Consider the following 27,798-nt stretch of genomic DNA (forward strand, 5'->3'; position numbering starts at 1 on the left):
GACATTAACCTTAAGTATGGGAGAAGACTCAGATCATGTAAATGAATCATAAAACCCAAGACAGGCAAAGCTGGCTGGGACCCAGAGGTCATTCAGATTGCGTCTTCCATCTCATCAAATCATTAGAAGGTGAGATTTTTTGGCTGGAGAGTTAGAAGCCAGTCCTTCTTATATTAGATGAGAGAAGTGGAAAGTACTCAAGATGCTTATTCAGAAACGTCTGGATTCAAACCTTGAGGCTGCTTTTGAACCCTCCCTGTCTCTTGGGCAAATTATTTAATCTCTCTCAGCTTTAAAGAGGAGAAAGGACAATAATACCTAGTTGTTAAGGTGGTTTTCGATTTAAAGGAAAGAGGGAGAGAGAGAGAGAGATGGAGGGAAGGAATACGTATAATTTCCAAGTATCTCATAAGCACCCAATAAATGGCAGCTTTTAAATATTATTATTTGGGGATGCCTGGGTGGCTCAGTGGGTTAAGCCTCTGCCTTCAGCTCAGGTCATGATCTCTGGTTCCTGGGATGGAGCCCCGCATCGGGCTCTCTGCTCAGCAGGGAGCCTGCTTCCCCCCCCCTCTGCCTGCCTCTCTGCCTACTTGTGACTTCTATCAAATAAATAAAATCTTTAAAAAATAAAAACATTATTATTTGAATTTAATTTCTCAGGGGCCCCTAGGCCAAAAGTATTTCAAAGCCATTTCTCTCTGGTTTAGAAGAGAATGAAGATAGTTACCAAAATCTCTGTCCTGAGTCTTCCAAAACTGAAGAGGGTAAATATTTAAGGTCACGGAATTTTTTTTATAGACGAGAGTTATTGTGATTTCATCCCTTGGTCTCTGTCCTCCTGCAGCCTCCCCATTTTTTTAAATCACAGAATTTCCCCCAAACATCTTATTTTTACTTGTTTCTATTCGGATTTTTTCTACACCACCACTGAAACTGCACTCCTCAAGGTCAACAGCAAAATCTTATCTTGCTAAATCTGGTGGCCGATCTTTAATCCTGGTGGTACTTGATATATGAGCACAAGCCTGTTCCCTCCTCCGTTTCCATGTATTTGGTATTTCTTTACTATCTCTCCCCCACCGGTGTGTAGGTTGTCTGAGGATCGGTACTGCCGTAACCCCGGCCCCGTAAATACCGCTGGGCATGTAACAGGTGTTCAAGAAATGAATGAAAGACTGCACACATAGTTTGTGGAACAGAAGAGTACCGCACGTAACACGCAGACGCTAGCTTGCTCCGGGTGATTTAGAGGGGGATCCTGAATGGAATGTGAATGAGTGTTCCCACTAAAGACCACCCCATGGGTGCCATGAGCATTCTGGGAATATAGTCTAGACTCCTGTTCAATGCTTATCATTTATTGGCATGTGTGATGGCTTGGCTTCAAAAAAAAAAAAAAAAAAAGATGCATTTCCTGCCTGTTTTTTCCCGCAGTGAGCTTTCTGCATATTGCTCATGCTGATGTGTGGACAGTGTGTGCTGTGCCCGGCATCTGCTCTGCTTCCGGGCCCTCTGTGTGCCCATGCGCCCAGGGCATCTGGGAGTCTGCTGGCATGTTGTAAGAAGGTTTGGAAAATTCTCCTCTCTGAGCGCTCTGGCTTCCCCTCCCGGGGCTGAGAAAGCTATGAAGTACTGCTCGTCTGGCCGAGGGACAACACTGACCCACACAAGCAGCTAAAACAGCTGCAGTGAGGATGGGGGACGTCGGACGACCAATGAAAGAGGAAGACAGAGATTACAGCTCCCAGATGGCAGATGGCAGAGGTCTGGTTAGAAATCGGGTTGTCGAGAAAACATTTTGTCTTAGGCAGAGCTGGAACACGGGCATTTAAAGCCACACAAGGGCCCTACTGGTGTCAGGATGAGACCCTCTCCTTCATGGTCCTAGCCCCATTTTGGTCCATAAAGGAACCTGCAAGTTGGCTCTCATGAGTCCTGACCTTGGGACGCAAGCAGGTGTGTTATCTGGGTACTGAGCCCTATTCCAGAGCATTCTGTCACGGCAGGGGCATCTCTCTGGAGGTACAAGCACTGAGGATGCGGCATCGAGGCGCTGGAAACATGGGTGTTAAGAGCGGAGAGTTCCAGAGAGCCATGGAAAAGGAACTCGCCGTTCAAAGTGACTTCCTGACTTCACTGTTTCCAGAAAGTGCTCTCTCTGGCAGGAATGACTTCTGTGTTTCCTGCCAGGGAATGTGCATGTTTTTGGCAATGTGAAAGGGGAGCCTAGGGGGAAAGAATGAACACATACGAGGAGAGGAAGAAAGATAAATGAAAAGCATTGTTGTCCAAGTCTTTGGAAAGTTACTCATCCTCCCTGATACGCTGTCTCTCCCCCCCACCCCCCGCACTGCCGGCAGACGAAGTGTCACAGAGTGAGAAAAGGAAAAGCTTTGGAATTAGATTCATCTGTGCTTGAATCCTGGCCGTTTCAGTTATGATATTGGCTGAGGCAAGAAACCTAATTTCTCAAGCCTTAGTTTCTTCATCTGTGAAACTGGAGAAATAACACCTATCACATAGTGTTATTTTGAGTTATAAATGAAATATAGGTGCAAAGTGCCTAGCATAGGGTCTGAAATAGAGTCCTCCCTAAATAGTAGTTGAAAAAAAAAAAAAAGGGCTGGGGGAGAAATACAGCATCAGATGTGGCAGACCTGGGCTTCATTTATCAATTTATTGACATGTAAATTTATTTTTAAATCGAGCATCTGCTTTGTTTCTAGAGACATGTGGCATGCTGGACTAGAACATGCCTTCACTGAGGCTAAGAGTGCAGAGAGACAAAAACACATGCAAACATGAATCAATGAGAGAAGTGCACCGTGTGGCAACTGCCATCACAAAACAAACAGTGGTGTGAATGGGGGAGCAGCTTTATGTAGGGTGGTCAGGGAAGGCTTCCTGGAGGAGGGGAGATTCAAGCTGAGAATGAAAAATGACAAGAGCCAGTCATGTGAAGATGGGAGGGAAGGAGTCACAGGCAGAAAGAAGGGAACAAGCCAACGTCTGAGACCCAAGAAACCCAAAGTAGCTGAGATGAGAGACCAGGGCCAGAGTAAGGAAAGAGACACACAGGTAGGTGTTGGCGGCCATTCCCAAGGAAAACTACTCCTGAGAGTCTACTATTGCCCCTGCCCCCCGAAAATGCTGCTTTGTGATGGGATTTCTCCCTCTGGTTATCAGCCTGTCCTCTACGGGTTTGGAAACAAGATGATGCTTCTTTGTTGAAGCGAGGTCATCTGCCGCCATTCGAATCACTGGCATCCGACTGTCGGTTAGTGTTGGTAGATGACAGAATGGTGAGCTTGTGTGAGCATTCTGTTGTTCTGCAGGAGAACTGCTGGCTCCGTGGCAGAAGCCCTGTGGCTCTCTCCATGCGGAGAAGCCTGATGAAAGGACTCAGCCTTGGGGTTGACATTCCTGCAGAAGCTGCTGGAAATTACTGAAAGAAGTTGTGTTTCTCCCCTGACCCAGCGCCCGGTGGAGGTGAGCATGCTGCCAGGAAAACTCCATCTTCACTTCTTGGGCCCCAAGTCAGTCTGCCTCCCCCTGAGGCTGAGAGGGGGCAAGCTCCCTCTCCTCTGGGCAGAAAGTGCGTTTCCCCCACCTGGAATGAGGCCGGCGGCCAGCAGCAAAGAAACTTGATTTTCTCGCTGGATGGATGGTTGTTATCTTTGTTTTTCTGTTTATTTTAGGGTTTTTTGGTAGGCTTTAATTCACTTTGTTTTTCTTGTATAAAGCATGTGGTGGCCACAGCAGGAGCCTGGGTCCTCTCCACGCAGACTCTGGTGTGGCTTGTTACGAGATGGTCAAGGAATCCCTGATTGGGAAACTCGGTGAATGCAGTCTGTTTCCAGAGTCAGGGGGAGCCAGCTGTAAGACTCCGGAAAGACATCAAAAGTGGCTTTGGCGAAGTTGCCCAGGGTGGCAGTGCAGTCCCTGGCTAAGGGGGAGCTGTTGTCTGTACTGGCCACCATCAATAGCTTCGTAGGTACAGGAGCTGAGGCAGTGCCAGTGCCCCTAGGGTCGGGAGTGAGGCGCCCCAGCACAGAGGCACGGTGGCCGGTCACCATGCATGGGACAATGTGGGGCTTGCCGATCTTGTTCCCCAAGTAGCCTCACCACACAGGTCTTTGGAAAGCTTGTCAGGGATCATGGCCCCATGGATGGCAGTGGCGACCTCTTTGGACTACTTAACACCCAGACAGCCGTGTCCATTGTCATCTCTGATGGCAACAAATGCCTTGAACTTGGTCCACTGGCCAGCATAGGTCTGCTTTTGCACCAGCATAACCTCATCCTTGAGGGTTGCCCCCAGGGAAAGTCAACGATCCCAGATTTCCTTGATGGGCAGGGAGGAGAAACACATCTCCTCCAGGGACTGCATTTTCATGTCCTTGACCAGGAGGCCCAGCTTAGCGATGGGGATCCACTCCTTGTCTTTGGCCCACAGAGAAGCCACTGTGTCTTTCCATGGTCCCTGGGACCCCCCAGGCCCACCCACAACATCGGTGTCATGTGACACTTGGTGTTTTCTCAAGAAGAAGCAGGACTCTTGTCTTTGAATGGATGACAGCAGTGAGCAGGAGGCAGCAGGAGACCCACTCATGTCACTTACTAGCTGAGTGATCTCAAGTCAGTAAAAATAGGGAGGATATTCTCTGTCTCTTAATATTGTGAGGAAGATGAAATTACAAAGCAACCTGTAAGCGAGGGATTAATTTACTCCTCCTCTTCCAGTTCCTGCCTTTCCTTTCCTCCTCTCGACGAGTCTGTCCCTCCTCTGCTCCCTTCTTTCTGTCCTCGATCATTGAATGGCTCATCATGGGCACGTGCAGAGCCCTTGGAGGGGGTGTGAAGCCCCCACAGTCCTTCTGACCACTTGTTAGAAGTCTTGGCCAAGTGCTTGGAGAAGAATGTGATCACAGTACAGACGGTTCCCAACTTCTGATGGTTCAGTTTACGATCTTTCAGCTTTATTCTGGTGTGAAAGTGATTTGCATTCCGTAGAAACTGGACTTCAGATTTTGAATTTGGATCGTTCCGGGCTAATGGTATGTGTTAGGACATCTTCTCATGATGCTGGGCAGTGGTAGCCGCAGCTCCTGGTCAGTCCTGTAGTCACAAGCGTCAACAATGGATATGCTGATAACCATTCTGTATGCATATAGACATGTTTTCATGTTCAGTAGAGTATTCCAGAAATTACATGAGATAGCCAACACTTTACTATAAAATAGCCTTTGTGTTCAATGACTTTATGTAACTGTAGACTACCAGGTTCTAAGCACCTGTTCTGGTAGGCTCCGTAAAGCGATGATGTTTAGTAGGTTAGCTGTACTAAATAGATTTTTGACTTAAGATATTTTCACTGTGTGATGGGTTTATCAGGACATAACCCAACTGTACGTTGAGAAAGAAGTGAATGTAAAATCAACTTGATTGTGGTCAATTTCACCTAATTATACTTTTCCTCTGTTCTGGCCCCCCCACCAGGCCTGTTCTGCTTCATTTGGTGGCATCTTTGGAAAATGAGGAGTATCATACAGGTGAAACCTTAGTTTGTTTTTTAGAAAACTTAAGCCTATCCTTGTGACGAGTTACACCAGAACCTCTTTAGGCTCAAAGGCAAAGAAGGAAATAGAGTGTATAAGTGGTAACGTGGCGGAACCAAGAATTTTCTTCCATGAAAGTCCCACCTGGAGAGCATTCCATATCTTACAGTCTTAGGCCACATCCCAGGCCAATGACACGAGCTTCCAGGGGTAGGATCCAGGCGTCCGTCATTTCTAAAGCTCCCGAGGTGATTCTAACACACAGCCCATGTTGAAACCACTGCTGTGTGTTTTTTTATTTTTTTAATACCCTGAACGTCTATGTTTCTGTGATTTTGTGTCTATGTTTCTATGAATTAAAAAGAGGGAGGAAGAGGAGCCAGAGAAGGAGGAGGAGCCAGAGAAGAAGGAGGAAACTACAATGGTGTGGCCACCAGAGGCCAATGCCATGGTCCACAAGGAATAGGGGGAGGTAAGTGTGAGTCCCGTCATTATGGAAATGAACAAGACAGACCGGCTCCAGAGGGAGACTGAGCTCTGGCCATGGCAGATCACAAACCATGATACTGGGCAGGAAAATAAAGAAAACACAAGAGAGAGAAAGAGAGCCCAGATGAGAAAGAGAGAAAAAAGCAAATCAGATTTAAAATAAAGCAGGAGATTGACAGACAGGACATTTAAATTCTCTTTGAGGGAGAAAACAGCCAAATAAAGCAGATAAATAGCAAAGATAAATAAGAGAGATGATATGACAGTGATCATCTTTATGCAGTGTGTGTCTGTCCTTCTCCATTAGGGTAATTTTCTCTGGTCAAGGCTTGGGTTTGCTGAAGGCAGAAAATAAATTGGGCGGATGGTCTATTGGGTGACACATGATCAGCATCAGGCTAATGGCCCTGGGCTGAAACCTTGGGATTTGATGAATGTATCCATTTACTGGGAATCACAGGTAATAAGAAGAAGCATAAATACTAATACAGATGGAAATGTGGGTGCATGAGTTTAAATGACAGGAGGTACATATACACCTTGATTAGCATGGACGAGAGAGCAGAAAGTATCTGGCTTTTGGACACCTGGTTTACAAATGACCCATGCTCATCAATGGCTTCTCCAGCTCCTTCCTATTTAATTTCCCCTCAACCCTCCTGCAAACACTGTCCAAAGCACAACAGAACATACAGGTTTGAATACATTCTGCGGGATCAAAGCGATGGAAGGAAATACGTCGGGAACCACCCGTGTCCTCTGGAGCTGTAATTTTCAAACTGTAGTTTTACAGTCTTTGTTGAAATGAAGTTTCCTGGGAAGGGTTAGAGACCTCAGATAAATTTAAAACAGAGAAAGGGTAAGCCAGTGTCTGTTATGCTTCTTCTCCTTGCTTTTGGCCATGAAGGAAATGCTGGATGAAGCCGCGTGGAGACAATGTGAAGATGAGAGTTGACATGAGTTTTCCAAATAAGACTGGACAATCTATGTGACAGCTCAGCCCTTCAAAACCTCCCCCCTGTATTTTTCCCTTCACTTGTTATACTGTCTTAGAGTCCCCTAATCAATAATTCCTTCAGTTCTGGGGCACCTGGGGGGCTCAATTGGTTAAATGTCTGCCTTTGGCTCAGGTCATGATCCCAGGGTCCTGGGATCAAGACCTGTGTTGAGCTCCCCCTGCTCTTGCTCTCTCTCTCTCTCTCTCTCCCTGTTCTTGCTCTCCCCCTGCTCTTGCTCTCTCTCTCTCAAATAAATAAATAAAATCTTAGAAAAAAATAATTCCTTCGGCTCCATATGCATCCTCTATCAGAAGCTTAAGTCAGTTACAGAGGCCAAAGGGCTCTCAGTCCCACATCCATGAACACGAATTCAAATAATCCTGGCCTCCAGATTCCCAGGTAAGCCCATCAGCAGTGAGGTCATGGCATTGCACCAGTTGGAAGATTGGCAATGCTAAAGGAATGAGATGGGCAAATCCGATTCAGGAGTACAAAGAGGTTTTGTGGTGGGTAGGGTGGGCGAGGGGCTTTGTGAGCAATGTCGCAGAGAAAGAGGGAACAGGTTCTAAATTGTTAATAGGTTAACAATTTTGTCTAGGGTCAATCCCGCCCCATCCAGGGTCAATCTTTCTCTTCTTTGCAAGTACATTTCTTGGTTTCCTGTTCTCAGTCTCATTACAGCAAACTAGAATTTTGCTGTATTATTTACATTGCTTTATGAGACAGTGGGTTCTGAGCTGTAAATAGATCTCTGGATCACAGCCCATTTACAAGCAGCTGGCTTCCTGAAGTGTATGACTGACTGTTTATCATGGAAGAGATTATATCTATAAAAACTGTTAATGAGAAATGTGGAGGTGCACACATTTAAAATTGCTCAGAGGTTAAATGTTCATCCAGATGGGGTGTCTCTGAGGGACTAGGTCTATTGGAATGTGAGGTGGCATTTATGGTTCCTGTGATCCAAACTTAATTGTTGCCAGGGAAGGTCATCTACTACAGGGGTTCTTAACTCTCTGGAGTGATTCATCCCTGGGTAATCTGAGAATTGAATGCATTCTTCCCATAATGTGCTCATACATACAAAATTCTGCACACATTTTCAGGGGATTCACAGAACTTACTAAAGTCTTATTGCTGTTCTTAGACACGAGGCTAAGAATTCTTACTCTATTGAATTCAGGGAAAACACTAGTCCATGTATTCCTTTTTGCGAATAGTAACATTCTTATTTGGAAATTTACTGTAGGGTAGGGGTAGAGAATCCATCCCAGTGCCTCTAGAAACAAATGCTTTTAACATTTGAAGAGAGGATTCAAGAACTTGCACAAGATAGAGAAAGATGTATAAGGCATGGTCTTCTTCCTCAAGGAAAATTAGACACGAGTGTAAAAGTATTGGTACTAGTAGCTGTGGCTGGAAAGGTAGACCAAATCCAGACCAGAAAGGGCCCTGAGCGCTACATTAAGGAACTAAAACTTAGTTCCAAAGGCAGCATGTTACCACCTAACAAGTCTTTCTTGTACAGTCTTCACTGTTTCGCCATTTCTACATCCCAACACAACAATCAGATCGTTTTCTTCAAACTGATCCCCCTTTAAAAGTTGTGTTTATTTAAACTTACTATTCATGGTTTTGTGCTTTGTTGTCAATATTTGTCATCTATATGAGAATTAATACATGCCTCTTAAAATAAAAGTATTCTCGTATCCGGAATTTTTAAGTCTCGTAAATATTTGTTCAGATTATTCCAGATATGAGAGAGAAAATGGGTTCCTACTTCAAGGGCATTTTTACCTTGGTCATACCTGATGTTTAGAATATGGAATCAGCTGACATACAGTGGGAAGTGCTCAGTCCTTGACAAAGATGCTCTTGGTTTAAGTACTGTAGTTGCTATGATGTGGAGATACTAACAGTGACTTTGACAAGGATCACTATAATATCAAATAAGAAGACATGAAGATGATCTTTGTTAAATATGAAGCATTATACAGACACCATCACCACTGTCATCATCATTCTTACAATGAACGTATCTACTGAGTACGTATTATGTTATCTTCATCTATTAACTTATTCAATTCTTATAATTACTCTTATAAATGCAATTATTATTATCTGGAGGAAAAAAACAAAGGCATCTAGTGGTTCAATAGTTTGCCAAGTGCCATGCATTAAATGGCAAATCTGGGATTTGGAGCCCAGCAAACAGATTCCAAAACCTGCATTATCCTTATTCCTAGAACGGGATATTCTGATCATCTAAAAGAGTTTCAGAACCTTTAGAAATGAACCTGCACCCCACTGTGTGTTGAGAACACGATATGGAGAACATTTTTAAGGGAGCATTACTTCTGCATCCTTTTCCTACAATCTCATTTAAAATATTTAGATTTAAGTTATGTTAAGATGACATTTAAATGAATTTAAAAGGAGTTAGGTATAATCCAGCATCTGTCTCAAAGAGCATTTCTATTTCTCCTCAAACTCTGTGTTGGAGGAAACTATTTTTTTAATTTTTATTATTTTTAAAGATTTTACTTATTTATTTGACAGAGAGATCACAAGTAGGCAGCGTGGCAGGCAGAGAGAGAGGGGGAAGCAAGCTCACTGCTGAGCAGAGAGCCCGATGCAGGGCTCGATCCCAGGACCCTGAGATCATGATCTGAGTTGAAAGGCTGAGCCACTCAGGTGCCCCAATAACTGTTTTTTAAACTTGTTACATGACTCTATGACTTTTAGCCATTTGGCCTAAAAAGCCCCTTCCTTTGCAGCTTGAAGCATTTCTACCTTCACTGTGCTTGTCTGGGCATTGGTGTTTAATGGGGAGGCCATTCGGAGGTTCCATCTATGTTTCCTCTTGTCTGTATTCTCCGTCCATTAAGATGAGCAAAGCGGGGAGCTGGAACTTGAAGTGGGATGACAAGTCTCCCACCTCAAATTGTGCCTCACTGACAATTTTAGTGAGGACTATGAAAACACAAGGACAAGAGTAGACATCTGTGCTTACACTTGGGTTAGTATCTATAGTTACCTGCAGAATAAATGTAATTACAGCGAAAAGTCATCCAGCACTTCCTACCAGCCACCCACTGAGCCAACATTCTTTACCCATGCGGAAGTGCTGAGTTCTCTCAGGCCCATAGAGTACCCGGGGTCTCCAGGAGCACCTCCTACACGACACTGAGACCCTAACCTGCCCAGTACCACTCAGCCACCGGCTCGTGGTATTAAGAGTCTGACAAGCATCAAATTTCCAAGCAAGGACTTTGTGGTCCTTCCTTGGATATAAGAGGCCGTTGGCAAAAAGAGAAGAAACCTCTTTGTTCAGAAGTCATGTTTGCTTGATATGTTATGAATCTGTGGAAAGATGGGCAGGAAGTCATCCCTCAGTTTCCCGCATGGGGCAGAGGGTGTGACGGGATATCAGCATGCTCTTTAGCTACACCGTCATGAAGACACAGATCTCCACCCGGAGTCTCACTGGTAAGGCACAGACAACCCTCCTCTGTTGCCCTCCCACGTATCTAGGGGACATTTACCAGTGCTGGAGCCTGGGACTGTCCAGCAAGGACAGGAAGCTGTATGAGTGACGTCTGGATTCGGCTCGGCCTCGCCTATGGCAGGACATGGATGGAGGGCACGTGAGACCCTCGTGACAGTCTTGATCATTTGGTCTATTATAATTTTTGTCTCATTGTGCATGTGTGTGTGTGTGTGTGTGTTTAAAGAATCAAGTATATCTGTTCCAAGAGGAGGAAGTGTGGTTGATCCTAGAACACATGGGTATTATTATCACTTTTAAAGTGGACAGTCCAGGGGAGCCTGGGGGGCTCAGTGGGTTAAGCCTGTGCCTTCAGCTCAGCTCATGATCCCACGGTCCTCTGCTTAGCGAGGAGCCTGCTTCCTGTGTCTCTCTCTCTCTCTGCTTGCCTCTGCCTATTTGTGATCTTTGTCAAATAAATAATAAAAAATAAAATCTTTAAAGTAGACAGTCCTGGAGCTTCATGGAGTTAAGTCCCTTGAATGATGAAGCCAGAGTTGGAACCCAGGTTTGTCTGCTTCTAGAGTTTGCCCCTCCTAACCACAGCACAGGCATAGCGCCCATCACTGAAGCAGATGGCCCGGAGTCAAACCAGAGTCCATAAACCACATCTATGACTCCCTACGGAGAGGTAATGCTGCATTAGCGGAGATTTTAAGGCAATTTATGGATATTAAATACGTACCTCTCCTTGCTAACGTATATCCCTCTGAATTCATTCACTCATCCATTAAATAAAGATGTATCGAGTGTCTGCTGCGTATGCACTGTGCGACTGACGGATAAGGGGTGAGTGAGCGCAGGGAAAACAGAATAATGAATTAGACACAGATTCCCCTCTTTGGAGCTCACGTGAGAAGGCAGAGACATACCTAAATGACTTACGGTGTCAATGGCGAGCACCACGAGAGAGTTGCAAATAAAGGAATGCAGTGCACGCGGGGTGTGCGTGGGGCGGGTGTGAGTGTGTGTGCTCATGTGCATTTGTGGGCACGTATGTGTCTGCCCATTGGTTACGGCTAACGAGAGAGCTCTGAGTTTGAATGAATGAAGGCAAACAGGCAATAAAAAGTTAACTACATGAAAGGTAACATGAAAGGTCCATAAAAAAGTGGTGGAACTTAAGACCGGAAATCGAAGCAACACAGGACACCTTCCATTCGAAGGAGTGACGTCATCGGTTCTGGGCTGAGGTCAGAAGTAGCGGGCAGCAAAGCACACAGCTCGTGGGTCCCCTTTGGCCCACGGCCTGTTTCTTGATGGCCAGTAAATAGGAAATGGCTTTGAGATTTTGAAGTGTTGTTTAAAAACAAAGAAGCACATAAACAAAGAAACTGTGACAGAGACTTTGTGCGGTGCACAAACCCCGGATGTTTGCCAACCCTTCGGCATACAGAATGGATTGCGGGACGGTACTGGACTGGGGCAGACCAGCTTAGTGGGGAGACAGAAACAGTCTGGACAAGGAAGACAAGGAGGGTGTGGGTGAGAGCGTGAGAGGAAAAGCAAATTTCTCCAAGAACAATATGAAATGAATAGAAAGCATTAACACAAAAGGCCCATGAAGAGGTATTTTCCATGAGGCCACCTGGCCCAGAGGCTCAAGCTTCACAAGCCTACTACACCTGCCTAGTGAAGTTCTTCACTATAGAAGTTATGACAATGCCGGGATGAGAAAGATGTCAGCTCAGCTCTGGAACCAAATTCCTTCACTGAACTTAGCAAGGGTTAGACTGTCCTCAAAATATCATATACCACTTCATCTGTGAAAGCTACTTCTTAGGGATGGCAACTTTCCCTCCAAACCTGCAAGGGGCTGAAAGTTCTCACAAAGGTCATGCGGACGCTCTCTGGACCTGGGAGGTGCTCTCCTGGGCAGCATGGGGGGTAGCTGCTGGGGCTTCGCAGCAAGACAGCCCCTGGGGGGCTTATCCTGACTGGGTGCACCTCCCTCTCCCACCTCAGTCCCTTCCTCTGGTCCCCTCCAAAGGAGAGAAACAAGACCTACCTCCTGTCCACATCTTTATAGAGCATCTAGTACTGTCTACATACATAAACAGTCCCTCCAAAAATGAAAATCATTTTAATTACATGACTTTAAAGATCTTCATTCCTGCCCAGTTACAGAAATGAGGACAATGTATTTCTTGTTAAGACTGCATCGCCTTAGCCTACAGTGAGGGATATGTCATCTATCCTGCAGTGAGTATCTGTCACTAAAATACACTTGACCTTTTCAGCAGGGACCATGATGAAGGGACCTGTGACTGTCAGGCAGAATCCCAGGGAACAGTCCTGCAAAATACCTCATCTGGAGAGGCCATGCACCTTCATTCGGTTTTACGACTTCCAAGTGGTTCCTGGAATTTTAATCCTAACTGCCTTTCTAGGGAATTTATAGGACCGCTGAAATGGAGAGTTCTGGTAAGTTCTCATGGTTGGCATTGGAAAGCCATTAGCAGGCAGTCAGCAAGAAATCCATCCTATGTGTGGCAGGTTCAGGGGTTCACGTACCAGTTTGGGGCTAGAGGAAGAGTTTGAATTGATAGTCTCCTTGTGGGTAGCAGCGGTCCTGGCTGTGAAACCCATCTATGCACTGGCTTCTCTATACTAGGTGGCCATACTACCTTGGACACTCAAGGATTAGAGGTGGCAATTTCCACCCCAAACCTGGAAGGGGCTGAAGGTTCTCACAGAGGTCATGCAGATGTTTTCTGGACATGGGTCTTGCTTACTTGAATCAAAGCCAGTTTTCCCAAATGTTTGGCTTTTTACACTCAGAAATTGCCTACTTCCCCTGCTCCCCCTCTTCCTGGCAGTCTCAGTGAGCTCTGGTGTGTGCCGGCCACTGTCCTGGGCATAGGGACACCATCGTGAGCAAGAGGACTCCAGACTGTGCCTGGAGGAGCTTAGGGTCTAGTGGGGGAACTGGCTGAAAGTGGCTCACTCCAGACCCTCCCAACCCTCTCTGCTTCCCTGGGGCTGACCCTGTCAGGGTCTGGCCCTGGTGCTCCTCTGGAGGTGAGGTGTCCCCTCCCCAGTGTCCCCAGATGCCCACGTGGCCTTGATGTGGTTCAAAGACTGAGTGAGGCTTCTGCTCTAATAGAAGCTACTCTTTTAACTTCCCCTGTCAGCAGGCAGACTCATGAGACCTCTGAGGATAGGCTCTGCCCGCGGAGGTGGGCAGGGGATTCGCTCAGAGTGGGCTTTGGTGGGGCGATTTCTGCTAAGAACATTTTCCATAGAGATGAAATACTGCAGTGTGGAGTCCTGCTTCCTCATTTACTAATCAAGTCTGTCTGCATCTCCTCATCTGTCAGGTGAGGATAATGATCCCGCCTCTCTCCTTGGGCCCGTTGTAAAGATCGCGGGAGTTAATACATGTAAAGACTTAGCATGCTGCCTGGCACATAGCAAGTGCTCGTTAAATGTTAGCTCATGTTATTTCTGTTCACTCTAACAGAAGGTCTCTGTGATGATACCACATTTGCAAGACACTTTTCACCAGATGTAAGAAATGTTTCAGTAGTTATTGGAGGACACTTCAGAAGCTACGGAAGTTTCCAGCATTCCGCCGGCATGTCCCTGCCTTTTCTACCTGCATGGATGAGCATATTAGCATAGCAGTCCTGTGTCACTAAGATATTTGACAATAAGCCCATCAGCGATTCCCAACTCCCAAACAAAGGGAAAGCCTTGAAGGGAAGCATTTTCCAGGAGGAAACCTATTTTCTCTCCTCAACTCATTTGGTGGAGGTAATCGGAAGCATTGGGGTGAGCTTCACTAGGGTGCGGAAGCCTGGCTGTGCACACTTCATTAAATCCGGGCACAAAAAGTAGTGTCTTAGTTATTGAGGGGAGAAGGCTACAGGAGCCAATGGAGCCTGAGGAACGTTGTGAGCTTGGCTGGAAATGAAGAACAGTTGGCGTGTGATTCAAGAAAATGTTTAGACGGACCAAGGGAATATGGAGAGGGCTCTGCCACTCATGGGGGACGCTGTTGACATACCAATTCCTTCTTCTTCATGCACTCCATGAGGATGATGAACAGATGCTGGGCTTGGGTCCGAGTGTACGTGAAAGTCTTCTGGATGGTCACCAGCAGCTGGTCCCTCAGAGATTCATTGATAAGTCTGCAGTTAGAAACAATGTCAACATTAGGTCAACCTATCTCCTCGTCACTACGAGTTTCTGAGGAATATTCTAGAACCCAGGAAAGCACTGTGGGGATTGAGTTTAGACAGGAGTTATTTCTTCCTGTATTTTTCTCACCACAGTTATTTCAGCTGTGGTAATTTAAAACTACAACAACAACAGTACACTTAAAAATAATTATCCATTTTAATGTCTCAGAACCTAAAAGAGTAAAATCAGAAGACGAATTTGGTTCTTTTTTTTTTTTCTTTGTCTCCCTTTTTTCCTTTTATATGGCATGTGTCTAATACCCTCTTCCTCAAGTGCTCTTATCAAAAAAAGCCTTACTCATTAGCACCGTAGCAAAACTTTACTGTATTACATATATGAAGATTTAAATTTCAACTTCATCTCTAATTGTGGGGGGAAAAGCTTCCATCTCAGTAATTTGAACACCAAGGAGGAGACATGGGACTTACGTTTCTTCTAAAACCACTTCCTTTAGGCGGTAACTTCTCTGACCAATGATTCAGATCACCATTTATTTCAAGCCTTGACATAAGCCAACAGGAAACTGACCCACAGGAGGTTTAATATAAACTATTTCATCTGGAGAAAGTTTTCATGCTAGAGAAGAACAAGGAAAAGCAAGGGAGGTACCTGATACCCAGCCACTGCCCTGTTGCCTCTCGAAGACGAACCAGATGTAACTTTTAACACCACCTTCTCTAACTGGCCTGGTGAGAACTGGGCTATCTTTACCAGCCATCAGATGGCAGGGAATGAAAAATCACTTTACTCTTCATAGATTCTGTCCAAAATCAGGAGGATAAAACTGCTTCCAAGGACCAGTGACAAAATTATCATACTTTGCCTAGCATTTTGTGGTTTTATCATTTTTCCCCCATAATTGAAGAACCAGAAACTCCTCTATACAAGCAGTAAAATAGAAGTATTTCATTTGGTGCTCATGGGAACCCTGTAGGCAAAAGGTCTGTATAATTGAAAAGGGAAAGGTATTTTAGCTGTAAGAGCTGGATGCTTAAGGTCAGAGCTAGAACTAGAATCTAGGTCTTCTGATTCCTTGTCTAGTACTCTTTCCCTTACGCCACTTTCTCTCATTACTCCAAGGCCTCTCTTCATCACTGTGTACCTGAGAAGCAAATTATAACATTTGCTTTCATGTGAAAGCATAACAAATTTTGTGGCTTTCAGAAAGCAAGATGGTGGGCTTGAGGATATCCTTCTGTGCCCCAGGATTGTGTGAGGATCACTTGAGCCCACTAGGTTGGACAATATGGTGCCCTAAGCTTTGAGGAGGGTGCACTCCTCATGACGGAATTGTATCAAGGATCCTGGAATGTCATGCAGCTTGATGGAGGACGGGGTTACGGCTTCTGCACCCCAAGTAGATTTATACCATGAATATTTAGAAAAAGAGAATGATCCAGATGAAGTTGAAAAAGAAAGTAAAGTTGGGACAGTTGGATATAATCTAATCTGGGGGTATAGGGAAGACTCCTTTGAGGAAGTGCTGTTTAATCTGACACTTGAAGAATACAGGAGCATAACACGATTGGGGAGGTGTTGGGGCTCAGGAAGAGCATTCTTGGCTGATGAAATAGTGCCAACAAGCCCAGACTGAAAACATAGGGTCGGTATGGCTGGAACATGGAGAGCAAAAGAAAGAGTGAAACAAGATGGTGCTGCAAAAGGGGTGAGTATGGAGAAGATCCTGGGAGACTATTGAGATGGTGTTAGAGACTTTGGATTTTATCCCACAGGTAATGAGGAACCTGCGGGAGAGTGACATGATCCCATCTGTGTTGCCAAATTTCCTGAAGGGTCAAGACATGAGCACTGTACTTGACAGGCAACCCATGTGGATGGGTCTAGAGGGTTCTGCGGTACTGAGTATATATAAATGCTATACATGATTAACAACACAAGAAGAGACTCTTCTCATTAGCCACTTGATAGATCTAATCATTCATCGGCAGGTGTTTAATTTTGATAACAACTCGAGATTTCCATTGCTAACCATCTGTAGTGAAATCCCAGTTCCCAGAGGTCATTAACTGTTTGAGGAACCTGTCTGTTATTCATATGTAGTCTATCAGTTTGTAAAAACTGAGAAATCATGTACAACTTAGTCGATTGTAAGCTTCATTAGTGAGGAGAGCTGAAAGACCTTGAAGATGTCTTTATACTAAGAAGTATAAAGATCTTATATTTTTTGGCCCAATTTTGCAACTGAATGAAGCTGTGCCTTTAGTTAAATCACTTAGCAACAGAAACCCAGAATTCTACCTCTACAAGTACAAGGATTCTCTAGATTGGTGTTTTCTAAAGTGTGGGGTGCCCATCACTGATTGAACAGAGTGGTTTTAGGGGAGACGAAGATGACGTAGTCTTTCCAAAGGATTAAGTTATACTTATTAAACATCAAATGACTGTTATTCCGGCTTTAGTTCTTGTACCATCCTGATTGCATCAAGAGGAAAATCAACATTTTTTATGCTTCTTTGGCTTTATTAACTCATAAGCATTTGTAAGTATCCCCCTTTTGACAAAGAAATATAGACCCCATGCTTTTTGCAGGAAGAGTTTAAGAACTTTTAAAAGAAGATCCTGTATAGCATCTGGTGTGTTCAGAGCACATCATGGTTTAGGACATACAACGGCATCATATCACCTGATTTTCATAACAATCTGAGAGCGAAACAGGTAGTAATTCCACTTTGCAGAAGAGGAGACTGTGGTCCCAAGAGACCAAATGATGTGTACAAAGTCACAGAGGCTAATAATCTCAGCGCTTGAGCCAAGTCTGCCTTCCATCGTGGTGCTGCTTTTCCTGTGTGAAACCTTTAAATATGTCTTTTGGTTTCCTACTCATCTGCATTGGAAGTAGAAATTTAAGTATATATATTTGTTTTAGGAAATTGCTTTTCCTTCTTGTGATAGAACATCTCAAGGAAATCAGATGAGTTTGAAGAAGATACGGGGAAGAGGTGAGGACAATGGCAAAGAGCATTTAGTATGCTGAAGATTCTATTTGCTTCTGATTTCCTCACAATTATTTGCTACGCTGAATGAGATGCTTTCTTTTTGGCACAAAGACTTCCTCTGTCTTCTCTAAGGACCCTTTCTTACTTTGTGACCATATTCTGTAGGATATTGGGAAGCCTACATTTTTGAAATTACTGTTTTCCTAGCTCTTGGCATTTTTTTTTTTTCCTGCACAACACCGGAATGATTTAAAAATTTTGACCGTGATATTTAATCACCAGCAAAAAATAGAAATAAGCCCATTTTAGATTTCTTTTTATGGCACCAGAACAGTGATTGAGAATTTCTTGACATCAAAACATGGTCATAGTATTATATAAAATTTTCATTTTAGACTTGGGCCTCTGACAAAATGGTGTCTATTTATAGAAAATGCTAATTTGTGGCTCCATATGGACCAACGCTATTTTTGGTATACCTCAAATTAGAATGTTTCTTGATTTAGGAAGGGTAGTCATTGAAGTGAGGAAAATCTCCATACTATGGCATTTGTGTTTCCATTTCGACGCTGAACTTGTGATCTGGAGCTTTTTGGATGAGTCACAGAAGTATCTGAAATAGGTCGATGTTCATCCAGTGCTCGGACCTTCCCAAATTTGGCTATTTGTTTTCTGTTCAAAGGTTAGCAATACAACCCACACGTGCACACTTTTCTCAGAATGACTTTAATTACCTGCCATATCCGAGTTTTGTTCCTTGATTTAAAAATAAGAAAATACAATTAGGATTCAATGGGACATGAAGAGCTAGACGTAGGTTAATGGCTTTCATCGAGCAGTGAAGCCCTTCTCCTGCCCTCCATACACACTCTGGGTTCATTTCTTCAGATACAATGCGAGAACATTGTACCTCTATAAATAAAGATCATTAATAGTATCACAATTGGGCACTTAAAAGACATCATTTGCCAGAGAATCTCTAATGCTCTAAAGAAAAATGAAATTTTGTCATTGGCTTCATGCCAAAGCAAATTACTACATGTAACCTTAGGACATGGAAAGGTTCCATGTCTTTCCTAAGGTCACCAAAAAACGGCATTTTTCTTTTCTTCTCTTCCTGTCCCCTTCTTCTTCCAACTTTCTCCCTCTCCTCTTCCTTCTTCTTCTCCTTCTTCTTGCTTAGTAAAAGTTACCCCTTCCTCCCAAATGCCATGACCCTGGGGTCACAAATATTAGCATGATTCTTCCATGAGGGGTGGGACAACACTGTGAATAAAAAAAGCATCACAGTCACCAGGATTAGGCTCTCTGGATGGAAGCTGTCACTTGCTAGCTATAGGATCTCGTTCAAGTTGTTGGGTCTTTCCATGTCATGTTTTTCATATACGTGAAGTGAGAATTACAAGACTGCTTATCTCATAGACTTGTGAATATTTAATGAGTTAATCTTTGTAGAGGGCCTGATGCGTAGCAAGCCTTATGCAAGCATTTGTGTTATAAACACACAGTCCCACATGGCTCCTGGCTCACTGACATTCCGTCTTCTTAAGGAGCAATGCCAGTGGCTGGGGCCTTTGTGTGCAATACAGACCTCTCTCCTGAGACCACAGGAGCTCTTCTTGCTCCGCCCCACGGTATAAGGCCACTCCCAATCCAAGCTGGAAAAGGAACTTTCCCACTTCAGAGAGGTCAGAGATCACCTGTTCTTTCTTACATTTGGGAAAGAGGGATGCATAGCAGACTTAGGAGGCTTCCACACCGTGGAAACTTGCAAACACTCCATGAAGATTTCTGCCCATCTACTTACTCATTCAGCAAACAAGACTGGTGCCTGCCAGGCACTCTGTGAGGGGTGGAGAGATGAATAATATCTAGTCTTAGCCTCAATGAACTCATAGAGTTGTAACCCATATATTCTGGTCATCTATTAATAGGTAACACACCCCCAAACTTAGTGATGTAACAGAGGGTTTTTTTTTTTTTGCCTGTGTGTTGAAGATTTGTGGGTCAAGAATTGAGGCAGAGCACAGTGGGGATGACTCATGGCTGCTCCATGATATCTGGGTCCTCAGCCGGAGAAGACAGAATGGCTGTAGATGACTTTGGTGCCTGAACCAGGGCCATAGGTCTGGGGCTTTTTTCCTCTCCATGAGCATCTGCTGGGGTGCAATGTCCAAGATGACTTCTCTGCTCCTTTGTCTGGAACCCAGCCTGGGATGGCGGAGAGTACTGAGGGCTGGCTGGCACTGTTCTCTCTGCTGGTTGCATGGTGGATGGACTTCATACAGGACAACTGGCTTCTCTCAAGTTGAGGATTCCAAGAGAGCATTCAAAGAGGCCCAGGCCAAGATGTCATGACTTCCTCTGATTTAACCTCATAAGTCCCAGAATGTCATTTCCTTACATTCAATTAATCAAGCATGTCTAAGAGTAGTCTGGGTTCAAGAGGAGAGGAGGGAGGGAACCCACCTCTTGGTGGAAGGAAAGCAGGAATAGACAGAGAAGGAATATACAGATGGTGGTCATCTTGGAGACCAGCAAACCCGTCAAGGGGCTCTGTTCAGATGAGACATTATAAAACATCAGTCTTTTCCACAGTTTAATGATAAACAGCATCAGGTGTCTTACTTTCCTTTTTTTCTTTTCGTAGCGGATTATGGGAATCACCATTTTCCTTAAAAGTGATAGTCTAACCACTCTGAAGTATGAAGTATTTTCAAGTGTTACTACTGATTCAAAGCACAGAACCGGCAAATATTTTCTCCTTTGCTTCAGTGGTCCGTTTACATCTATTTAGCTTGTACTATCAACCAGATGGTTACTTTTAGGCCTTGGGCATCCGGCCAGAGACTTTTGCCCATGGACACCAACATCGTACTCTGTCCCTCTTAAGTGCAGTGTGCAAGGGACATCTTCAGCCAAATGTGCACATGCTTGGATCAGCCTTAATGCCCAGCTTAAGTCACCATCAAAACCAGCCGGGTGTTTTCTTGGTGACCTCATCTCGATTTGAAGGCTGTTTGGAGAGGAAAAGCAGCAACAAGCACCTGCCAAAAACTTGAGAGAAATTCTGACTTACTAAAGTACTGGTCCAATTTATGTTATGCTTTTTTTTTTTTTTTTTTGAAGGGGCGGGCAGTGGGAGAACAAAAGAGGGAATCATGAGTAGACTCTATACCCAGCATGGGGCCTGATGAGGGGCTTGATCTCACGACCCCAAGATCACGACCTGAGATGAAATCAAGAGTCAGATGCTTCACTAACTGAGCCACCCAGGCACCCCCCAGTTTACATTAGTCTTAATCTACCTTTGTTGGGGCCCTCCACCATCTTACTTGGATGGGACCAATAGACTACTAATCGGTTTCTTCTCTATGCTCCCTTAATCCATTCCACACATTGGATTGAATGGCTGTTCTACAAAGCAGGGATGATTCCAACACATCCTTCTGAAAACCCTGCAATAGTTTCTCATCACTGGTAAGATAACATCTCAACTTCTGACATTTCTGGAGTTTGTATGTTGTTCATCTGAAAATTTAGCCAAGGGATTTGAACTTTGGGATAAATTAATGATACAACTTAGGAGCTCACTGTTTTTCAGAGTCTGGAGACTACAGTGGGAAACTAATCTGCTAAAGATTATATATCTGAAAGCATCAGAGCTGACCTTAGAGGACAAGAGAGTCACGAAGGAAGAATCTTTGATAATGAACTACACTGACCTAAATATGTAGGCTCAACTCAGTGTGGTTATAAAGTTAGTATTTTGTTGCTTAATGACTAGATACAAGGGGAGATTTCTTCTGTTTTATCCCTGAGATAGGATGTTCTATATCTTATGTGTGAGAAGACTGAGACTGAGTAACATAGTTTTAAGGATCTACTATTTCCCCCAGAATTACTCCCCAGCTTTTCTGATGCCCAGAGTTCCTTTTAATTAACTAAGAAGCCAAACAATATTTTGCGCAACCAACTGGGATCCCTAAGAGCAACTCTTAGGTTAAGTGATATTTCATGTTAAACTCACAGGTAATTGACAGATGCTGATGGCTTGTAGAAACCATTTCTTATTGGACAGAAAGTTGGGGAAGATGTAATGAGACCCAGGGAAGTGACCGACAGATGGGATGGCACGGGGAGCAACCTACTTTGCCCAACTTCTTACGGGAGATCAACTCCAGATACAAATGGCTTCTATCAGCAAAGACCTGTGAAAATAGTACCTCTGTCTTGTCTTAATATGTAGCTTAGAAAAGTGGTTCACCTGGGCTTTTCCTGAGGGTTTTATCTAGTCACGTGAGGTGGTGAGAATGATCTTGGAGAAGCTGCCTGTAATCGGGGAGGATGCACACTTGTGGATATGATCTGTTCAAAAAATATCATTTACCACTACCCCCAGAGGGAGCAATTCTTATTTATGTTCACTTTCTCTTTATTTTTTTACTTTTTAAAAAATCCACTCTAGAGTCTTGAGCTAGATATGGTAAAACAGAAGGTGCGGATACACATACAAAAGGAAACAGAAGGGGGGTGGTGCAGTGGGGTTGAGGGTTGTAAAGAGAGGCACACTATATCTATTATAAGACAAGATCTGTGCTAGGCATTTTGTGTGTGGCATTTCATAAAGACAGATTAATCCAAGAAATTCCTAACTAGACTAACTCCTTGGATGCATGGATGATGACATGTGGCATTACTTATGTATTCTATTTTCTTGGTCTACATCAAGGATCAAGGTGCTGAAGACAGATGCTTTTCCACAGTCCTATTACCTTGATTCCGTTCTCCCTTCTCTTTGCCCATAGCATATCACTTTCTAAAGTATTGTATAGTGCACTTATTACGTTAACTACTTATCATCTATCTGACCCTGCTAAAATCTAAGTTCCATAACCACACTTTTGTCTATTTTCTTGACAGGTGTATTTTTACCAGTGCCTAGAACAGTGTCTGGAACAGAGGAGGTCTTCAAAAAATATTTGTTGAAGGGTACCTGGGTGGGTGTGTCAGTTAAGCATTTAACTCTCCATTTTGGCTCAGGTCATTATCTCAGGGTTGCGAGATTGAGCCCCACATTGGGCTCCATGCTCAGCGGGGAATCTGCTTGACATGCTCTCTCTCCTTCTCCCTCTGCCCCTCCCCCAGTTCATGTGCTCTCTTGCTCACTGTCATTCTAACATAAATAAATCTTTTAAAAAATATTTGTTGAATGACTGAACACATAATGTTGGACGACAGAATGTAATTAAACAACGAAGGGAACAATGTCCAATAACACTGAAAATCCAACAGACACTGAAGGGGTCCCCACGTGGTAGCTCAATTAGTTATGTTATCCAGTATAGCCACACATGGCAATTCAAATTTAAATGGATGTACAGCTAATAAATTTAAAATTCAAATCCTTAGTCACACTAATGACAGCTCAAGTGTTCAGTGGCCATCTGACTGGACTGAGGATATTGCCATCATCACAGAAGGTTCTACTGGACAGCACTGCTCTTGAGGCAGACGGGGCTGCCAAGCTCGTTACCTTGGGCAGAAACTAGGAAGACATGTAGGTGAAAAATCCTCAGCAGTGTTGGCTGTGTCTGTAATTTCTCTCCTTTCCTTCTTTTGGGTATGAACATGCCCAAGAGTGAAAACTGTTGCGGGTTGCCAAAGCATACAGGGACTGCCACATGGTCAGGTAGCGTCTCTGCTGCCAACACTGAAGGGGAGCACACGCCCTCTGTGATCACCCCATCCACGACTATTGCATGTCGCCAGGCAGGAGGAACAGTGGGATATTTATCGTTTTAGGCCCTCTGTAAAGGACAGAATCAGAGCTGGTCTTAGATGTATGAGCTTCTTGGGCAGGCAAACATGCTGGCTCCTCTTTAACTGACATGTTTTAAAGGCTGGTCCAACATTTACTCAGAGCAGATGCTCACCAGCACGTGAGAGAAGGGGGGCAGCTGGAAGCTGTCATGAAGTTTCACTCGGCTCTAGGGCCTGCAAGCCTCCTGCAGTTCCTGGTCTCCTACTCCCAGAGGCAATACCACATAGCTGCTAGGACTATAGCTTCCAGCCCCAGTGTTCCAGGACAGACCCTCCGTAGCAGGAGCTGTTGAGCAAACATCCTAATCTTTCTGTCCTCAATTTCCTTATTTATAAAATGGGGATAGTTATCATAGTGACCCCAGAGAGTGGATGATAGACTGTGTTTAGATCGGGTTCTTGCATGCAGAAGCTTTAAAAAAATTCAATGTTTCAAGTATGCTTTTGGGAAGAGGGTCACAGGTACGGGGGGGAAGGATGGGGTAAATCTCAGCTCTCAGTCGAAGTAATTTGTCAAAGATTCCTTCGGACCCCATATTCGACTCTAGGAGATGTGGGAGCAAGTAAGACTATTTTTTCAGATGGATTAGTGACGGATTAATTCCTCACGGTTTTTCAATTATTCTTTCTTATAAATTATCCATAGACAACTGCTCAGTTACTCTGTCCCTCAATGCAGCTTCAAACAGTACCCCACAACAAAGAGCCTCTTGTTTCTGATATCCTATGTATTATGCCTGTAGAGAAGGACTCATATTGTCAGATAATTTAGACTGATGCACTTCATGGTGTTGATGAAACATTGACTATTTCCCAGACATATTTCAGGCAGATAAATTTATTTTCCCCTTGGCTTCATAATTCAATGTGCTATTTGATGACTGTCTGGTAGTGATATATGGGGTTATCTAGAACACTTTGTCTTCGCTCCAGAATAAAAGTAGCCACCCATGGCATGTTGACTGAATGGCTCTTTCTTTGCATCATTGTTAATTCACCATGGAACTCTTTCCCCTGAGCCCAAATATGGCCTCAGACTCATTCTCAACACAACATCCTAGGACGCTGGTATCAGTACATTATTGTTGACACTCAAGATGAAAACTATTTGTCATGCCTGCATTAGAGATAATAAAATCTCAAATATACTATCAAATGGTGAATACCAAGGATATCGCAGTGTTGAAGAACTCCAAATTTTAGGTTTGTCTCCAAGACACTGAACTAGGACCTCCATGAACTCAAAGGTATAGATTTTTTACTGCTCACTTTAGGGATCACTGCTTACGGATACTTGATTTGCACTGAATATCTCCAGAAAACACAATGAATATGTATATCAACTCGAAGACAGTTGTCCAGCAATTACGACAACTAAAGAGAAAGCTCATTGAAGCTGAGTGGAGACTTTTCTTGACAACAGTAGTACAGATGTGAGTTAACCTTGGAATGCTACATTAATGCATCTTTAGTGTGTCTCTGGTGGAAGAAGCTTTTACAGCACGTGGTCACTGCTCTATTTAGTTTTTATGAATCCTGTGGTCCATAATCAACAATGAGAACTACGTGGGGAACCTAATGGAAATCCATTAAGAACACTGCAAGCGTTATCTATTATTAATGATACCAGCGGGTGAGATGTTAATCCACTCTATTTCTAGAAGCTGCAGGTTCTCCTGTCTGCCAGGATGATCAAAATTCATCTCCTCTAAGGTAGAGGTATTAAATACCAGGGCATTTTATTATCTGAGGCTCCCTCAGACACATTTTAAATGTGTTTGTGGATTTTGAAGTCCTCATGGCTTCTCTTCACAAGAGAAAGAGGCTATCTTGTAGAAGCAGGTGGGGACATGGACGTGTATATCTCCTGCTAAGGCAGCAATGGGGAGGACAAATCAGTCTGGTTGTTTGGTGAATGGAAGGTTCGTTGAGATGGCCCTAGGAAGCAGCTGGGGCCAGAATGCAAAGGGTCTTGAGTCCAAGCAAAGGACTGTGGTCTTGACCTGTGGATTAATGGTCTTTAACTGGCTCCACAAAGAAGCCCCTAGAATTTTGAGGAGGTGCTTCAGAGCTGTCTGAGTGAGTGACACCTGGACAGAGAGAGGCTCTAGACCAGTGGCTCTCAAATTATGGTCCCTGGACCAACAGCATCTGCATCTCCTGGGTAGTTCTTGGAAAAGCAAACCACCTGGCCAATCTGACCGAACTAGAAAATCTGAGATGGAGCCCAGCTATGTGATTTTTAATAAGCCCTCGAGGTGATTATGATGCAAGATAAACAGTTGAGAACTACTGGTCTAGGCCTTCCACCTCAGCTTCACCAGAGTAAACATGTAAACATGTGTGTATCTTGTCTTATTTTTTTTAATTTAATTTTTTTCAGCGTTCCAAGATTCGTTATTTATGCACCACACCCACTGTTCCACACAATACGTGCCCTCCTTAATACTGACCAACCCCACCCCCTCCCCTCCAAAATCCTCAGTTTGTTTCTCAGAGTCCACAGTCTCTCATGGTTTGTCTCCCACTCTGATCTCCCCCAACTGATTTCTCTCCAACTCCCAATGTCCTCTGTGTTATTCCTTATGCTCCACAAGTAAGTGAAACCATATATAATTGACTCTCTCTGCTTGACTTATTTCACTCAGTATATTCTCCTCCAGTCCCGTCCATGTTGATACAAAAGCTGGGTATTCATCCTTTCTAATGGAGGCATAATATTCCATTGTATATATGGACCACATCTTCTTTATCCATTCATCTGTTGAAGGGTATCTTGGCTCTTTTCACAGTTTAGCGACCATGGCCATTGCTGCTATGAACATTGGGGTACAGATGGCCCTTCTTTTCACTACATTTCTATCTTTGGGGTAAATAACCAGTAGTGCAATTGCAGGGTCATAGGGAAGCTCTATTTTTAATTTCGTAAGGAATCTCTACACTGTTTTCCAAAGTGGCTGCACCAACTTGCATTCCCACCAACAGTGTAAGAGGGTTCCCCTTTCTCCACATCTTCTCTAACACTTGTTGTTTACTGTCTTGTTGATTTTGGCCATTCTAACTGGTGTAATGTGGTATCTCAATGTGGTTTTGATTTAAATCTCCCTGATGGCTAATGATGATGAACATTTTTTCATATGTCTGCTAGTCATTTGTATGTCTTCTTTGGAGAAGTGTCTGTTCATGTCTTCTGCCCATTTTTTGATGTGATTATCTGTTTTGTGTGTGATGAGTTTGAGGAGTTCTTTATAGATCTTGGATATCAGCCTTTTGTCTGTAGTGTCATTTGCGAATATCTTCTCCCATTCTGTGGTTTGCTTCTTTGTTTTATTGACTGTTTCCCTTTCTGTGCAGAAGCTTTTGATCTTGATGAGGTCCCAAAAGTTCATTTTCGCTTTGTTTCCTTTGCTTTTGGAGACATTTTTTGAAAGAAGCTGCTGTGGCTGATGTCAAAGAGGTTACTTCCTATGTTCTCCTCTAGGATTTTGATAGATTCCTGCCTCATGTTGAGGTCTTTTATCTGTTTCAAGTTTATCTTTGTGTATGGTGTAAGAGAATGGTCGAATTTCATTCTTCTATACATAGCTGTCCAATTTTCCCAGCACCATTTATTGAAGAGACTGTCTTTTTTCTACTGTATATTCTTTCCTGCTTTGTCGAAGATTAGTTGACCAGAGAGTTGCAGGTCCATATCTGGACTGTCTACTCTGTGCCATTGGTCTATGTGTCTGTTTTAGAGACAGTACCATGCTGTCTTGGTGATCACAGCTTTGTAGTAAAGCTTGAAATCAGGTAACATGATGCCCTAGTTTTGTTTTTCTTTTTTAACATTTCCTTAGCAATTCAGGGTCTCTTCTGGTTCCACACAAATTTTAGGATTGTTTGCTCCAGCTATTTGAAGAATGTCGGTGGAATTTTGATCAGGATGGTATTGAAAGTATAGATTGCTCTAGGCAGTATAGACATTTTAACAATGTTTATTCTTCCAATCCATGAGCATGGAATGCTTTTCCATCTTTTTTGTGTCCTCTTCAATTTCTTTCATGAGTGTTCTGTATTTCCTTGAGTACAGAGCCTTTACCTCTTAGGTTAGTTTTATTCACTTTTAAAAAGTGAAAATCAATGCTACAGGCATGTGGAAAATTGGGACTCTTAAAGGGTTGTCCCCTGCAATTATGAAGTCTAAGGTAAATGAGCCAGGCCCTTCTAATGTTGAATGTAGTGGCCTTGATGACTCT

General features: G+C 43.7%; 1 protein-coding gene across 1 annotated transcript in view; it reads right to left on the reverse strand.

Annotated features, from left to right (window-relative positions):
- The window catches only part of TRPM3 (transient receptor potential cation channel subfamily M member 3), a 251,974-nt gene that overhangs the window by 148,890 nt on the left and 75,286 nt on the right, over window positions 1-27,798 (reverse strand). Inside the window, exon 7 of the mRNA XM_045065092.1 lies at window positions 14,605-14,728. Coding sequence (XP_044921027.1) covers window positions 14,605-14,728 — 124 coding nt within the window. The remainder of the gene's footprint in view (window positions 1-14,604; window positions 14,729-27,798) is intronic.

Source organism: Mustela putorius, unplaced genomic scaffold (genome assembly GCF_011764305.1).
Source record: "Mustela putorius furo isolate JIRA1106 unplaced genomic scaffold, ASM1176430v1.1 tig00003854_pilon_pilon_pilon, whole genome shotgun sequence".
NCBI lineage: Eukaryota > Metazoa > Chordata > Mammalia > Carnivora > Mustelidae > Mustela > Mustela putorius.